At 44.2% G+C, this 18416-nt stretch overlaps 1 protein-coding gene across 2 annotated transcripts in view; it reads right to left on the minus strand.

Annotated features, from left to right (window-relative positions):
- COL28A1 (collagen type XXVIII alpha 1 chain) overlaps positions 1 to 18416 on the minus strand; it is a 352774-nt gene that overhangs the window by 270802 nt on the left and 63556 nt on the right. For both annotated transcript variants that reach the window (XM_029588942.1, XM_029588943.1), the window contains exon 10: positions 12663 to 12707. In XM_029588942.1, coding sequence (XP_029444802.1) covers positions 12663 to 12707 — 45 coding nt within the window. The remainder of the gene's footprint in view (positions 1 to 12662; positions 12708 to 18416) is intronic.

Consider the following 18416-nt stretch of genomic DNA (forward strand, 5'->3'; position numbering starts at 1 on the left):
GTCAGAGGACCATTCAGAGACCACCATTGCATTGGTGGTCTCAAGGAGGCGTGCAGGTCCGGTAGAGGTCCCTGGGTTCCAGCCTAGGATCGTCTCATTGCAAGGGCACACATTTCATCCCGCGCTGGTGAGCACCCCCTGGTGCTCTCCCCCATCGCAGCGCAACAGCTTTTGATTGTTACTCTGTATTTTTATTTGTGTATTTTTATGTTGTAAGGTCTCTATGACATTTTGAATTTCATCAATTGAAAGAGAAAGGTCCTGGTTCATAGCCCACTGTTCAAGGAGAAGTACAATTTTTTATAAGCATTCAAAAAAACTGTCAAAAAATTGTTTAAAACGAGACTTTCTATCTCAGGAACAATGATTTTATGTGACCTTCAGTGGAGAAAACACAGAATCAAACTTAACATTCAGCATCCATGGGGTGGTATGATGGTCCTTTACTTTAAACTTTTCAAGGTATTCTCTGTTGCATAATTTCTTGATTTAAAACATTTTTTATTCAATATTAGGAATAGTGTGCAACGTTTTTCTTATTGTATTTTGACTGTGTTGTCATTATTGATAATTTAGATTGTACACTACTTTGTGTTTTTTAAAAAACGGTATATTACAAATACATCTTACCTTTTATTTATTTAACTGATTTATTGAGCCAGGGGCTTTTGAAGGCAGGAGCTTTTCAGACTGTTTTTGACCACTTAAGGCACTTAGGGCTTTTGGGTAGGGGACTGAAGTAGATGGAGCAATTGCCCCCATTGGTTGATGGAGGACTCTCAAAGATATGAGGGCCTAGAGGTCCAGCCATGTCCAGTACATGTCTGTCATTGTCCATCATGGAGTATGATGTGTGTTTCTACAAGTGTGCTTTCATGTGATATCTGTCTCTATCTGGTATGCTGGTGTGGCAGCTGCTGTGTTCCCCTGTCTTGTTTATGTATGCCATTTGGGACAACATTTCTATAGTGTATGTTCCCTCCCTTCTGTCCCAGTCTTGTTGTATATGTACGTCTCTGCTGTGGCAATTTTGCCTTTCTGTGCTTTGGATGCAGTACTCTGTTGCATGCACTAGAAAGGCATGTGCTTTTTCTATGTTCCTTGAGTAATGTCAGTCATGATGCTTGTCTTTGTCTTTCTTAGTTACAATGTATATTTTCTCTCTTCTGTGCATTCTTTGTTTATTTGATTTATATTCTGCTTTGCAACACTTCAAAGCAGATTACATTCAGGTACTATAGGTATTTTCCTATCCCAGGAGGGTTTACAATCTAAAAGGTGAATTTTAAAAGCCCGACGTGCATCAATTAGGGGATGCGTGAATAGGTCAGGACAGCGCACACTGAACAGATTTTAAAAGCCACCTGAGTATGTACGTATTTGCTGCTACATGCACAAATGAAAAGTTCAAAAAAAGGGATGGGGCAAGGTCGGGGCAGGGCATGGGCGTTCCTGGATTTTAACTTTAAACTAGCACGCAAATACTTATGCACACAAGTGCGTGCTTGGGTTCCCTGCCACGTAATTTTACTTCTGCAATGGCTTATATACAGATTACAAAATAAAGATAATAGACAGATCAGCAGGGTTTTAAGGGTCAGGGCTAACAAGGGAGAAGGGAGGCTGGTAAACTAGGGGGGTTTGGAAGTCCTATTCTTTTCCTTGTGAACTGGTAAAACTGGTAATTGCATCGGCGTGCGTGTCTTTTAAAATCCACCCACTTAAGTAGAAGAAGCGCCATTTGCACACACAGGTGCGCGTCTACTTAAAACTGCGCACATATGTGTGCAGTCAGGATATTTTATAATATGCGTGCCTGTATGTGTGTATGTTATAAAATGGCCGCAACCTTGGGCCAATGAACATGCACATATGTGCGCCTGTTTAAAAGGTACTATCTAAGTTTATACCTGAGGCAATGGAGGGTAAAGTGACTTGCCTAAGATGACAAGGAACAGCAGTGGGATTTGAACCCCGGTTTCTCTGGTTTATAGCCCACTGCTCTAACCACTAGGCTAGTCCTCCACTCTCATTTTACATTCTTTGTTCATGCTTTTTAGTGTAACTATTGTCCCCTTTTATCCAAGTTTTTTTCTCTTTTCTTTTAACTACCCAGAACATTTTGCAGCCTTTTCCTGCAATCCAGGCAAGCCAAAGGGGTCATCTGGCCCTCCAAGTCCCCTGCAAGAGCAGGGTTTTTCTTCGTAAGGAAAAAAGATGGCTCCCTCCGTCCTTGCATAGACTACCATGGCCTAAACGAAATTACTCTCAAGGATCGCTACCCACTGCCACTCATCTCTGATCATTGACAGGCTTCAAGGAGCTAAGATCTTTTCGAAACTAGACCTTCGTGGAGACTACATGTCACCGCGAGGGTGACGAGTGGAAGACCGCCTTTAACACACACGATGATCACTTTGAATACCTTGTAATGCTGTTCAGGCTTTGCAACATGCCTGCGGTATTTCAAAACCTGATGAACGAGGTTTTAAGCGATATGCTTTATTAGTGTGTGGTAGTATACATCGACTATATTCTCGTCTTCTCTCAAGACCTGTCTAGCCACCACCAGGACGTCTCTTGTGTCCTCCAGCGGCCTGCGAGATAACCAACTCTTCACTAAGCTTGAAAAGTGCTGCTTCGAACAAGAGTCCGTCCCTTTCCTGGGCTACGTGGTGTCTAGTCAGGGGTTTCGAATGGATCCTCAAAAATTAAAGAGCATCCGTGATTGGCCTCAACCCACAGGCCTCAAGGCTCTCCAGAGATTCCTTGGCTTCACCAATTACTATCGCTCTTTTATCCACCATTACTCCATGCTGACCGCATTACTCACGACCATGACTTACAAGGGGGCCAACCTCTCCCAGTGGTCGCCCAAAGCTATAACTGCCTTTCAGGATCTCAAGTCTGCCTTCCTGAAGGAACCTTGTCTCCACCCGTTTGTGGTTGAGGTCGACGCCTCCGACTACTCACTCTCTGCACCTCTGTTATTTTTCTCCCGACGGTTCTCGCCAGCGGAACATAATCACAGCATTGGGGATAAAGAATTGTTGGCCATCAAACTGGCCTTTGAGAAATGGTGACCCTGGCTCGAAGTTGCACAATACCAGATTACCGTATACTCAAATCATAAAAATCTCGAGTATCTACATCATGCTCAGCATTTAAACCATCGCCAGGCCCGCTGGTCCCCCTTCTTTACTCGATTCAATTTCATACTGTGTTATCACCCAGCCAACAAGAATACTTGTGCTGACACCCTCTCCAGGTCGTTCGTCGCTGAGGGTGTTCTTGATACCCCTCGGCATATAATAGACCCTGCTAAGGTCATTTTGTCTGCCACCTTCCCAGTACCTCCGGGAAAACAGTGGTCCCTCGCCTGCTAAGATGAAAGGTTTTGCAATGGCCTCCCGGGTCAGTCCAGGATTCTTTCCACTCTGCAGCGGTACTACTGGTGGCCTACTATTTGGAAGGATACCCAAGCGTACGTCGAATCCTGCCCCTCGTGTGCCCATCATAAGTTTCCTGCAGGAAGACCTTGGGGACTCTTATTTAAGTTCTTTTAATATACCAATGCTCAAGACCAAGTCTTATCATACCGGTTTACAATGAAACAAGGGGAAACCATTTAACAACTGTATAGAAGATAAAGTTACATTAAACAGGGAGCAAAAAACATGGGCTTAGAAAGACAGGACAGATTTCAAACTAATATAACTGGAGAGTACTGATAATAGTCATCAACAAAGACAATTAAGTAGCGAGACATATCAAGGTTAACAAAAGTCAGTGAGTTCGGCAGGTAATTTACAGCCACTTCCCATTCCAAACGAACCCTGGACCCATATCGCTACAGACCTTATTGTGGATTTGCCCGTCTCCAAAGGGAATAACACCATATGGGTCACTGTTGATTGCTTCTCTAAGATGGCGCACTTTGTGGCTCTACCAGGTCTCCCCACGGTGCCCCAGCTGGCCAAATTATTCTTTCAGCATGTGTTGCGGCTCCACGGTCTTTCCAAGCATATTCTCTCAGACAGTGGAGTTCAATTCACCGCACGCTTCTGAAAACCTCTTTGCAAGAAGTTTAATATTACCTTAGGCTTCACCTCGGCTTACCATCCTCAAGCCAATGGCCAAACAGAGAGGTCCAATAGAACACTAGAGCAATTCTTGCGAGCCTACTGGAGTTTGCGGCAGGATGACTGGGCTGACCTCCTTCCCTGGGCGGAGTTCGCATTAAACTCTCATCCATCCACTTCCATTGGGTCGTCACACTTCCAGGTGGTCTATGGGTGCCAACCTTTGCCTCCACTTCTGCTCCCACTCTCTGTGGCCTCCCTAGCAGCGCAAGCTACTGCCCAAGAATTGCATCAACTATGGCAGAATACCCAACTGCTTAAGCAAGCTGCCCAGAGATCGAAGAAGGCCTTTGATGCTCACCATCACGCATCACCCCAGTTCCAGCCTGGGCATAAGGTATGGCTCAGTCCCAAATTTATTTGGCTCAAGCTGCCTTCTGCCTGTTTTGCTCCTAGGTACATTGGCCCCTTTCCGGTGCTCCGCCGTCTGGGTCCCGTTACCTACTGACTACAGCTGCCTTCCTCGCTCAAGATTCACAGTGCCTTTCACATTTCTCTACTCAAGCCTCTGATTCTCTCAGGATTTTCTAAGAAACCACCAGATCCCTTACCACTATCTTCAGAGGCAGATGTCACCTATCAGGTTCCAAATTGTCCTAGACATTAGGAAACGTGGAAGAAAATGGGAATACCTTCTCGCATGGGAAGGCTTTGCGCATGAAGAGAGCAGCTGGGAACCCAAGGCCAATTATCTGGACAAGGATCTCCTTCGACAGTTTCATGCTAAGCATCCTCGCAAACCCAAACCACCGGGGAGGGGCCTTAAGGGGGGGGGGGGTACTGTTATGCCTGTCGGTCGCAGATGGCTGCGACCGTGCTTACTTACATCCTGCACGGTTCTCCAGCCCTCCCCGAGTCTGCTCGTGGCACAGGCCAATCTCTACCGCCACGTTCCCCATGGCTCCTAGTGGTGGCCGAGATGCCGCCGCCAGCTATGTCATCTCCGAGCCTTCCTAGGCGTGCGCGCGCATCACCGGGCCCTCCTTTGAAGCCTCTTTGGCGGGAACCTCGGGCGCATCCCTGCTTGATGGTGTCATCGGATCAAGGTACTTAAGCTCCACCTTTGCCCTGAGCTAGCTGTCTTGGCAACAAGTGCCATACGTCTTTACTAGCTCCTGTTGTGTGTTCCTGTGGCTATGCTATTGGACTCCATTGGACTCTGTCTGGTACCCACTCCTCGGGGGCCAGTGGGAACTCTCACGGGTACCTCGTCTCCTGGCCTTCCCCGCTCCTCAAGCTGGCCCTGCGCTTCCTGAAGTCCTACTCTGCAAGGCTCCCCACTCCTCGGGGCTGCCCCCTGGAACACCCTTACCACTCGGGAGTTTACTGTAGCACTTCCCTGCTCCTCGGGGCTGCGTCCTCCTACTTCTAAAGAGACTCTCAGCACCGTACCGCTCCTTGGGACAGTGTCCTTGTGCTTTACTGTGACTGTCCGCACCTCCCCGCTCCTCGGGGGACATGCTTATGTGCTACTAGACTACCAGCACTTCCCCGCTCCTCAGGGCTGTGCTTCTCTATCATACAGAGACTGTCTGTGCTCACAGCTCCTCGGGTTCTACCTACATCATCATCGAAGACCGGACTCGGGCTTCCCTGCTCCACAGGTTAGCCTGCATCACTACAGCTGCCACTCCCTCGCTCCGCAGCTCCGTCCCTCGGGGGTGTCTCTCCGCTATCCCTCCTGCACGCCAGTCTCAAGCCTCCCACTCTACAGCCTGCCTTGTGCCTTCCCCTTCAGGGGTTTCAGTCAAGGTATTATCGTCAGCCTGCTTGTCTACTGGGGAATTCCTCCTGATTCCTCGGTACCTCTCTCCACAGTCTTACCCAGAGCTCCCTGCCATGCCTGACCTCAGCCCTCAACGGTGTGGGCCTGTGGGGCTCCTCCACACAGGTTGTAACAACTCATACCTTGGGCCAAGGGTACACAAACCCACAAATCATAAGTGTTATGTGGAAGGGAAGTTATGGAGGAGGGTTGGTTGGGGGTATGGATGAGGATATTTAGTCCAAGTTGGGGTTGTGACCTACATTTTATTTTCATTTCTGGTATACAAACTTTGTCAATAAGAATAGGCTGGAATATATGTACTTGATACGTTTATTTACATATATCTGTTATTTGATGATAACATTCCTAAATATGTGGATGTCTCATTCGCCTAAATATCATTATTCTCTTCTGATATTTTTCTTGAGGATGTTAACATGGCTGGATAACTGAAATTTTTATCTTTGGATGTGCGAGGCATCTCTACCCCCATCAAATAAAAATGAATCCTGCAACTGGCATGTTGCAATGGGGCTCATATATTATTATATTATATTATTTAAATTATATTATGCTATTTCCACAATTAAAAACTGGTTAAAGCATAATAAACTTTCATTGAGTATGTCCAAGACAGTTTTTAGTGATCCATAGCCCATATTCATCTTTCAACGAAAACATCTTTCAACGAAAACATCTTTCAACGAAAATTACCCTAGATAATTTTTCTTTCCCGATCAAAAGTCATTATAAAATGTCTCGGAGTCACCATAAGACAATACTCTTTATTTTCACCCCAAAGTGAAACAGGTCTCTCAGATTTTATAGATTTTGTGTTCTCACAGGTCTTAAGAATCTACTATAATGCACCTGAATTTCGTACAGTCCTTCAAGCATTGATTTTTCCTATCATTGATTTCTGCAATAGCTTATATTCAGGTATTTCTCTTATAACACTTCGACCATTACAACTGTTGCTGAACTCTGCTGCTCGCTTGATATCAGGATTAAAGCGAAGGGACCACATTACCCCAACATTAATAGAGTTACACTGGCTCCCCATAAATGAGAGAATTAAATACAAAATAAGAATGATAATTTTCAAGTGATTCAATGGCCATTGCCAAACCTATCCATGGGCTAATGCTATTTTAAAATTTTATCAACCCACTACAACCCTGCGCTCCTCACAGCGTGGATTGCTTGATGTTCCATCACCCAGAGTTCCATGGTTACACATGACTCATGATTGCACCTTTTCAGTGGCAGGTCCTGCTCGCTGGAATTCTTTCCCAATAGAAATTAGGCACTGTGAATCAGTAAAGAATTTCAGAAAGCTAGTCAAGCCCCTTTTGTTCAAATTTGCTTATTTTTAGATTTTAATTTTTATTCTTTTGTTTATTTTTACTATTTTAATGCTTATTTATATTTATTGTTTTTATCTGCACTAGATTATGTATAATGTTTCATGATTGTTTGATATTTTAGTCATTTTCTATTATGTATTTAGTTGTATTAACATTGTAATTGTGCTTCTATAACTGTATTCTTGTTCATCGCTTAGACCTATTTTTTTTGTGTGTTAAGCGATTCATAAATCCCAATAAATGTAAGTGTAAATATATATTACTGCAGGAGACATCTTACTAGGGACGAGCATGAAAAACTGTAAGTGAGCTGGGTTGGTTAGATTTTCTACTTCTCCTTCAATTCAGTCAGTAGAGGAGTTTGTATCCTTATAGATAAGAATCTGCTCCTATGGTTCACGCATCGTTAATTCACCTGGTGGGAAGATTTGTAAAGCTAGACTGCTCGCTGCTTTCAGTAAGATTCATTCTAGTAAATGTATATGCCCCTAACACAGAGCAGAGAATGTATTTTACAAAACTATTACTGATAAACTGGTGCTATTCTGTGCTGGGAAGTTGATTTTTGGAGGTGATTGGAATGCAAGTCTCAATCCAGCCTTGGATAAATCATCCTTTCCATCTCAGGCCAGGGCTGGAGTGAGTAATAGCTAATAGAAACATACCATCTGATAGACCCCTGGTGAGAACAGAACCTAGGAAGGAGGACCTATGACCTTTTATTCTCTAAGGCATAAAATGCATAGCAGGATAGACCACTTCCTGTGCTCACAAGACATTATTCATTTGATCCGCGAATGCGAGATATTGATGCAAGCTATTGTGGATCATCATCTAATTGTTCCATCTATTGACTTCGGTGGTCTAACCCCCAAGTCCTTTTCATGGCAGTTCACCTCCCTATTAGGTGATGAGAACGTTCATGCCCTTGGTTAAAGAGGCAATTACCAAATTCTCTATCAATAACCCTAAGACTGACTACTCATCCATTCTACAATGGGAGACGTTTAAGGCATATTTTAGGGGTCACATAATTTCATATGCTAGTCACAAGCACAGACAATGGAAGAAGCAAATTGACATGTTGATATCTAAAATTAAAACCCTTGATTCTCAGAATAAACAGGACTGCTCCTGATCACTTTATAGCCTGGATAAAAGCCTGGGCAAGGATATTAATTAATGGTTCTTTAACCTCTTTCTTTTCCATCAGGAGAGGGACGAGGCAGGGGTCCCGCTTTCCCCACTTCTTTTTGACCTTCCTATAGAGCCCCTCGCGGAGGCAATTCAGTGCTCAATGGGAGTTAAAGGTATCCACTTAGGGGGCTAGAAACACAAAATATCCTTATGTGCGGATGATGTCCTCCTCTATCTGAAGGAACCCCAGATATTTGATCCTGCCTTGATGAACTTATTGTCCACCTATGGTACCTATTCAGGATACAAATTTAACTTGGATAAATCGGAACTATATCCCTTCAGGGGAAAGGTTTTTTTGTTTGCTTGTCTTAATTCGTTCCATGTTGTATGTAATAGACTTAGATACATGGAGGTCTTCATTACTAGTGTACTGGGAGAATTTTAATCAACAAAACTAAGGTGTAGTATTAGATAAGGTGAAAACTCATCTACTTAAATGGGATGAGTTTCCAGTATCCTGGATGGGAAGATGTAATAGTCTCAAGATAAATATTTTACCTCACTTATTATTCTTTTTCAATATGTCCCCGGTAATATCCCTGTTAAAATCTTTGAAGAAATGCATGGTTTGATAACTAAATTTATTTGGAGACACAAGCAGGCATATATCATACCCAACACATTATGGTTGGCTAAGGAACAGGGAGGGGTTGCTCTCCCAATCTTTGCATTTACTACTAGGTAGCATGTTTAGTCTGCCCAAAAACTTGGTTTGACAACACTGATACTTCATGACTTCCTCTTGAGAAAGAGCAGGCTTCTATGGTTGACCTATTAACCCTACTATTTCTCCTGATCTGCTCTTCTATAAGATAGTCAATATGTGGACAGTGGACCATACTGACAAACACCTGTGGATCTGGAGACAGGTTTGGCATTACATTGGCCATGCCACAAAGCCCCTCTTCCCTACAGCTCCAGTGTATAAGAATCCCTTTGTAGCCAGCTGTAATTTTTATCCTGAATGTAAAACATGGAAAGACCCGGGCCTTTTTTTAGTGGTCAACTACAGGAATGATGTGGGATTCAAAACTTTTGAAGAACTAAATTTGGAAAATGATCCGTCCCCCAATTTGAATAGATTTTACCTGCAAATCAGAGACATACTAGGCAAGTACTTTAGCTCACAGAACCTCCTGTGGCAATTGAACAGATTGGAAGTCTTTTTAGGCAAGACTGACTCAGCACGCAAGGGCATATCTATACTTTACTGAGAAATAACCTGTGTTAAATACAATATACTCCACGAACCTTGATAGAAATGTGGAATGTAGAACTTGGTCTCAATCTGGATAAGTCTGACTGGAAGGGCAAATGGAAGGCAGTGCATCATATCTCTATATGTAGAGATAGAGTGGAATTGATGGTCCGATTATTAAACAGGACTTACTGTACACCAGTCTCTCTTTCTAAATTCCTCCTAAACTGCTGACTCACAATGCTGACACAAATTTGCCGAGACAAGTACATGCGCACATATGCAGTGGTCAAGGCAGGTGCAAGGGTATTAGGAGCCCTAGGCGAACCTTCCGCCTTGCACCCACAGCCCCCCCCCCCCCAATCGCACTGCCCCCTACCGGCTCGGGTGAGGACTGAGGGGTCGCTCGTCAGTTGATAGTAAGACAGAAGAGTGGCAATTGTGAATCTAGCAGAGTGCAGTTGGGCCACTAGAGGACGATGCTTAGAATGAACTAAGGAATCATTCCATCACCCTAGAAGTCCCAATTGTGGCGATAAGTATATTGGGGCATCAGAAATTTCTTGTGCTACATCTGACCAGAACTGACATATTCTTGGACAGAACCATCACCGGGGCCAGCGGAAGCGCTAGGTGAACTAGGCGGGGGCCTAGGACGTCGGGGTCTCAGGGGCAGCAGCCGCAGCAGCAAGAGAAGAGACAGCCACTGCGGTGGTGGCAACTCAGCAGCTGCCGGCAGGATATTTCACCAATTACCAATGAGCGACCCATCCATCCTCATCTGATTCAACTACCGGCTTGAGTCAAATTAGTTTGACTCAAGCCAGTAGGGGGCAGCACGACGAACGGTCGCTCGTCAGTGAAATATCCTGCCAGCAGCTGCTGAACTGCCACTACTGCCACCGCTGCAGTGGCTGTCTCTTCTCTTGCTGCTGCGGCTGCTGCCCCTGGGACCCCGACGTCCTAGGCCCCCGTCTAGTTCACCTAGCGCTTCCGCTGGTCCTGGTGATGGTTCTGTCCAAGAATATGGCAGTTCTGGTCAGATATAGCACAAGAAATTTCTGATGCCCCAATATACTTATCGCCACAATTGGGACTTCTAGGGTGATGGAATGATTCCTTAGTTCATTCTAAGCATCGTCCTCTAGTGGCCCAACTGCACTCTGCTAGATTCACAATTGCCACTCATTTGCAATTTTATCCCTGCATGGATTATTGGTGCAAACAGATTCATGACATTGCTGACTTTGAGCTACTATGCTACAAACTGAAAGGAGAAGACTAAATTCGAGCGGGTATGTGGGTGCCTCAGGAGCTTTTATGATTTGACAATATGAGATTGTCTATACTAATATGATATACTTGTCATTTTCACATTTTTGTTTTTTCTCTCCTTTTATTGTACACGTCACATATGTATGCCTATTATAGGAATGAAGTATGCAAGTCTGTTCTGTTACATGCTTGTATTGTTTTGTAATGGCATTGCAAAAATCTACTAGATAAATGAGGCTTGACCGATGTGCCGCACATGCGCAGTAGGGAGCAGTTCTACTGCGCATGCGCGGCACAAAGAACTCTGCCCGATGTGCCGCGAGAGAGCATGTCGGTCTGAGCGGCGGACACAGCGTTTTGCGGCGGTATGTCAGCATCTGTCGGGCTAGCAACAGCGCGCGGCGGTGAAAGCAACGAGCGCGGTGGTCAGGTGCTCCAAGAAAAGGCTCCTCAGACATGTTAACAGCCTGAGCCTGGCCCTCCGTTGCCAGGGAAGGGGGGAGGGAGTAGGAAGTAGGGACGGCGACAGAGGGACAGGCTCAGGCTGTTAACATGCTGCAGTTCAGTCAGCAAATGCCTCCTCCTTTAGCCTGGTCCCTCCCAGCCGGCCCTGTAGAAGAGAAAAAGAGGGAGGGGAGGAGGGCTGAGGGAGAGGGAAGGGGTTGTGGATGAGATGATAGTGGAAGGAAAGGGAAGATGAGGGGATGGAAGGAAAAGGGATGAGTGAGTAAGTGGGAAGGGTAAGACGTGCAGAAGAGAAAAAGAGGGAGTGGGAAGGGGGTGTAGATGAGCTGGGAGGGGATGAGAGTGAGGGATGGGATTGAGAGAGGGTGGGGAGTGACTGAGGGAAGGGGAGGTGAGAGTGAGGGGAGGGAGTGGGATGGAGGATGAGGGGGGAGGTGAGAGTGAGGGGAGGGAGTGGGCTGGAGGATGAGGTGGGAGGTGAGGGGAGGGAGTAGGAGGGAGGATGAGGGGAGGTGAGAGTGAGGGGAGGGAGTAGGAGGGAGGATGAGGGGGAGGTGAGAGTGAGGGAAGGGAGAATGAGGAGGGAGGTGAGAGTGAGGGAAGAGAGTTTGAGTGGGGGAAGGGGGGCTGAGTGACTGAGGGGAAGGGGGAGTCAGGGAAAAGAAGTGTAGACGGGTGCAGTGTCCGAAAGCGGACCAAAAATTTTTTTTAATGTAGCCCGTTATTACGGGCTTAAAGGCTAGTCAGTTATAAATAAAGAGTTTAAAAATAGAAAACATGCCAAGAGAAGACTCTGAAATAGGACCTTCTCATAACTCTTTCCTACCCCCTTTTCCATTTCATTCCAACACAATTGGATAGAGTAAAAAGAAAAAGAGAGTGGCACAGGCCAGCTCACATGATTTTCCATGTGATAAAAATAAAATAAAGAATACATTTTTCCTACTATAGGAAAGAATAGTGAATAAATGTGGATGAATAACTCTTTAGGAGTAAGGCCAAAGACATAAAGGAACCTGATAATAGAGTATAGGTGGATTCTTCTTCCTGTATGCTCCAAATATCATTTTCGTACCCTCTTGAATAAGTTCTTGACTGTTTCAAGACAGCACAAATAGCAGCTAAATATCCCCTTTTTTGACAGTAGAAATTTGAGAAACCTGATATTCATCCCCTATTTGCCCAAACCCCCAGAGGTGAACTAAGCCCATAATTTGCATATTATTAGTAATTTATAATTTCCTTACCTGTGGTCCTCTAAGTCCCCTTGGTCCAAAAGGACCTTCTGGTCCCTGTGTGACAAAACAAAAATTGAATAAGGCATAAAGTGAATAGCAAATACACATAAAAATCACTCCTTTTTTTCTTTGCTGTGTTGTTTATTGTACTTAAGTAGAGAAGTTTTTTGTGCTATGGCCAGTCTAGAATTTCTGCACAAAAAGTTTATTTCCATTTCATATTATTACTACACCCTTCAGAGTTGTCTCTCATGCATTTTTACAGCAAACTTTTTTATTTGTCAGGTATTTTCGTGTACAATATAAGGCTTGATACAATTCAGGTATAATTGATCATGTTAATTGTACTGTATAGGATGATGTGTTTGTTCATTATTTCCTTATCTTTCCATGAGAAATTTTACTTTAGCTCCATAAAGATAGAATTGATCCTGAAAGCTGCCAAAATTCTATTCTCATAAACAAAAAAAATGTACCCTTTTATTGTGTGTGTGTGTGGGGGGGGGGGGGATTTCTTTTTAGGGCTGTTGATTTCCTCCAGCGGCTTTAGGTTTCCAGCTCAGTTAAACCAGGGCTGACATCTAGTATTACCGTATGAGTCTTCATTCACATCTACTCAGTGGGGTTTTTTTTCCCCTATTTGATATCCTCTCTCTGTTCACTTTAGCCCAGTCTTCACAGCAACAGTCCTAGTCCAGGGCAGGAACAGTGTAAGGGTATTAGGCACCTTAGGTGAGATTTCTGCCTTGCACCCCCCCCCCCCCCCCCAGCTCCTAACGCATTCACGCCATGAAGTGTGTGCTTCTCTGGGCTTCAAGCATGATGGGCATGGCTAGCGTCCCACCGAATCTCTATTCCTCTGCCACGAGCAGGATAGACTTCACTCATGGCCCACATGGCTGCTCTTCGGCACCCCCTGATTCATATGCCCAATAACTGCAATTACAACAGGCTTTGAAGAGCCGACTGGATGTTGAAAGCACCTTGAGACCTTTATCAGGCATGGAAAAATTTCTTGGTGATCCTAATGGATGGGTGCAGGGAGTTGCACTGGAGAGTAAATTTGGGACCATCATTTCACAAGCACTAATAGATGCCTGGAATGCTGACCTGGGACTACCTCTGATCAATAGAGATTGGAAATCTATATGGACTTCGACCCATTATCTTACAATCTGTGCAAAGTGGATTGTGCTGAAGATTAACCTATTGCATAGAACTTATAGAACCCCTATGTATTTTGCAAAAATCTACTCAGATTCTGATGATACTTGTTGGAGGGGTTGTGGCGAAACAGGGACGTACATGCATACATGGTGGAATTTTCATGCTACTCATCACATTTGGTCTCTGGTTGTGCAGGAAATTGCCAATATCTTGGGGTTTCCAATTTTTATTCGTCCTAAATTGGGGCTGCTTGGCAGCTGGATGGGTTCCATGGTGCCAATTAAATTTTTAACTCTGGTGGGTCAGCTGTTATTGGCAGCTAGATTCACTGTATCTAACTTCTGGAAAATGAACCCGCCAGTGGATTACTGGCATAATCAGAATCAGGAAATTGCCAATATTGAAAAGTTGCATTACAACTTAAAAATAATCCTTGCAAATATGAGCAAATATGGGGCCCTTACCTGGAATTTTGTAAGCACTAACGTTTGTGATTTATTCTGACTCATATTCTTTCATAATTTAGTTATATTGTTTTATTGTACATTGTACAATGTTTTGTTTTAATATTGCTTTGTTTTGAGAACTGTTCTTTTAATTGCATGCCTGAAAGGGTTAATAAATAAAGAGTTATTAAAAAAAAAAAAAGACAGGAAACAGAATAGGATTAAATGGTCTGTTTTCACAATGGAAAAAGGTAAATAATGGAGTGCCTCAGGGATCTGTACTTGGACCAGTGCTTTTTAATATATTTATAAATGACCTGGAAAGAGGTATGACAAGTGAGGTGATCAAATTTGCAGATGACAGAAAATTAGAGTAGTTAAATCACAAGTGGATTGTAATAAATTGCAGGACCTTGTGAGCTGGAAGATTGGGCATCCATATAGCAGATGAAATTTAATGTGGACAAGTGCAAGGTGATGCATATAGGGAAAAATAACCCATGCTGTAATTACACGATGTTAGGTTCCATATTAGGAGCTACCACCCAGAAAAAAGATCTAGGCATCATAGTGGATAATACCTTGAAATCGTCGGCTAATGTTAGGAATTATTAGGAAGGGAATGGTTAATAATAATAGCCTCTTTCACCTCACTTTTAACCTTGCTGGTAATCGTTTTGCCTTCCTTCCACCTTTCTTAATGCATAGAATACATCTGAATGCCGCATCTAGGATTCTATTTTTAAACAATGTCCATGCCAGTTGAACACTTTTAACCTTTGCAGCTGTCCTTTTCAGTTTTTTCTATTTTCCTCATTTTATCAAAGTTTCCCTTTTGAAAATCTAGTGTTAGAGCTGTAGATTTACTTATTGTCCCCCTTCCAGTTATTAGTTTAAATTTGATCATGCTATGATCACTGTTGCCAAGTGGCCCCACCACTGTTACCTCTCTCACCAAATCCTGCATTTGACAAAGAATTAAATCTAAAATAGCTCCCTCTCTCGTTGGTTCCTGAACCAGTTGCTCCATGAAGCAGTCGTTTATTACATCCAGGAACTTTATGTCTCTAGCATGTCCTGATGTTACATTTACCCAGTCAATATTGGGGTAATTGAAATCTCCCATTATTACTACACTGTCAAATTGGTTAGCTTCCCTGATTTCTCTTAGCATTTCATATTCTGTCTGACCATTTTGTCCAGGAGGATGGTAGTATACTCCTATCACTATACTCTTACCCAACACACATGGAATTTCTACCTATATAGATTCTACTGAGCATTTAGTCTCTTGTATGATCTTTATCCTGTTGGACTCTATACCCTCCCGGACATAAAATGCCACACCCCCACCAAGTTGATCTTCCCTATCATTGCGATATAATTTGTACCCTGATATAGCACTGCCCATTGGTTATCCTCCTTCCACCAGATTTCTGTGATGCCAATTATGTCAATCTCATCATTTGCTGCTATACACTCTAACTCTCCCATCTTACTTCTTAGATTTCTGGCATTGGCATACAGATATTTCAAAGGGTGTTTTTGTTTGTATTAACAACCTGCTTTTCAGTTGATAGGGATAATCTGGAAATCTTTAGTTCAGGTGATTTTTTACATATAGGCACATGGACTACGTTGGCTTTTATTAGAACATCTCTGTTGGGATGCCCTAACTCTCCTGTTTCATTAGTATCCTTCAAGGAAACATTCCTCTGAACCATGCACTGCTGAGTGACTGTCAGTTTTCCCCCTTATTCTAGTTTAAAAGCTGCTCTATCTCCTTTTTAAAAGTTAGTGCCAGCAGCTTGGTTCCACTCTGGTTAAGGTGGAGCCCATCCTTTCGGAAGAGTCTCCCCCTTCCCCAAAAGTTTCCCAGGTCCTTACAAAACTGAATCCCTCTTCCATGCACCATCATCTCATACATGCATTGAAGCTCTGGAGCTCTGCCTGCCTCTGGGGACCTGCATGTGGAACAGGAAGCATTTCAGAGAATGCCACCCTGGAGGTTCTGGATTTCAGCTTCCTACCTAAAGTCCTAAATTTGGCTTCCAGAACCTCTCTCCCACATTTTCCTATGTCGTTGGTGCCCACATGTACCATGACACCCAGCTCCTCCCTAGCACTGTCTATAATCCTATCTAGGTGACACGTGAGGTCTGCTACCTTCACACCAGGCAGGCAAGTTACCAGGCAGTCCTCACATCCATCAGCCACCCTATCTACATTTCTAATAATTGAATCACCAATTATGATGGCCAACCTAACCCTTCCCTCCTGAATAATAGCCCTGGGAGACTTGCCTCAGTGCAAGAGGACAATACATCACCTGGAGAGCAGGTCCTTGCTACAGGATCACTTCCTGCTACACCAGGGTGATGTTCTCCAACTGGGAGACCTTTCTGATCCAAGGCAGTTCTGGGGCTGCTAGACTGGATTTGGGACTTGGCTACTATGTCCCTGAAGGTCTCATCAATGTATCTCTCTGTCTGCCTCAGCTCCTCTAAGTCTGCCACTCTAGTCTCCAGAGATCGGCCTCATTCCCTGAGAGCCAAGAGCTCTTTGCACCGAGTGCACACATACATTCTCTCACTGGCGGGTAAAAAATCATACATGTGATACTCAATGTAAAAGACTGGAAAGCCCCCCTCTTGCTGCTGGACTGCTGCCTTCATCTTAATTTTGTTGAGTTCCTAGCTAAGTTTAGGATACTAAGGGAGTTGGAATTAGAGTACTTTAAATTTACAGGTGAATTTAGTAATTAATCAGTTAGTGTCCTTACAAGGGGATGATTAAACTTTCAATAAGGGCTGGTGCAATAGTATGATTTAGATACTGGGCTTGATGGATCCTTAGTCTGACCCAGTAAGGCATATTTTATATTCTTATGTTAAAGCTGAAAGTTCCATGTAGAAAAGGCTGGCATCAGTGTGGTTCCTCCCTCTAGCCCAGTGGTTCTCAACCTATGTGTCACAACACACCAGTGCGTCTCCAAGCACATGCAGGTGTGTCGCCATACTTGCTGGTCCCCTGCTGTCCCAGCTGCTCTCCCTACCCGAGCAAGATAAGTCCTACACCCTGGCTTAAAACGCTGAAAGCCCGGACAGAACGCAGCAGGAGAGCAGGAGTCAGCAGCACCAGCATGCTCTCTGCTTCCCGTGCCCCCCTCCCCGCTCCGCGGCACGGCAGAGGAAATGGTGAGCAGTGGGTGCGTGTGCGGGAAGAAGAGACCTTGCTAGTGCGCTCGGCATCGGCCCGAAGAAAAGAAGAGAGGCGCGGTCTGAAGAATGAGCAGCGCAGCTCAGAGAAAAACGAAGAATGTCGTCAACCCCCGCGGTCGATGGGACTCCTTGCTCTGCGAGGGCTGAAAATGAAGTAGGCTGCTGCTGCCTTTAGGGTTAGAAGTGGAGGAAGCTGCTGCTGCCGCAAGTTCGGGGGTGGGGGGAGAGTGAGTGAATGAGAAAGCATGTGTGTTTGAGATCCTGTGTGTGTGTGTGCGAGTGAGAGCTGGTTTAGGTGAGGGATCATGTGAGTATGTGATTGAGAGCATGTGTGAAAGTGAGAGAAAGACAGCATGTGTGTCTGTGTGATTGAGAGATGGTTTAGGTGAGGTATCATGTGAGTATGTGATTGAGAGCCTGAGTGAAAGTGAGAGCATGTGTGTCTGTGTGTGATTGAGAGCTGGTTTAGGTGAGGGAGCATGTGAGTATGTGATTGAGAGCCTGTGTGTAAATGAGAGAGAGAGAGAGCATGATTGTAAGCATGTGAATGAGAGTCTGTGTGTGAGAGAAAAGGACAGCATGTATGTGTGTGATTGAAAGCCTTTGTGTGTAAGCCTGAAAAGATAGACAGCATGTGTGTAAATGTGTAATTAAGAGCCTATATAAGTGAGAGAGAAAAAGCATGTGTATATGTGAGCGATTGTGAGCCAGTGTGAGAGAGAGAGGAGAAAGCTGCATGCAAATCACCCCTCCTCCTGCTAATTCAAAACAATCTCAGGGCACCTGGATATCAAACGTTCCCAGGTATGCAGAGCAAAACATTTTTTGTTTCCTTATTATTTTTCATTACTGGGTCTTTGTGTCTGCTATTTTAAAATATTTTATTGGTATCTAGAAATTTTTTATATTTTAATTATTGGATATTCCAT

The sequence above is a fragment of the Rhinatrema bivittatum genome, chromosome 2, assembly GCF_901001135.1.
Source record: "Rhinatrema bivittatum chromosome 2, aRhiBiv1.1, whole genome shotgun sequence".
In the NCBI taxonomy this organism is placed as follows: domain Eukaryota; kingdom Metazoa; phylum Chordata; class Amphibia; order Gymnophiona; family Rhinatrematidae; genus Rhinatrema; species Rhinatrema bivittatum.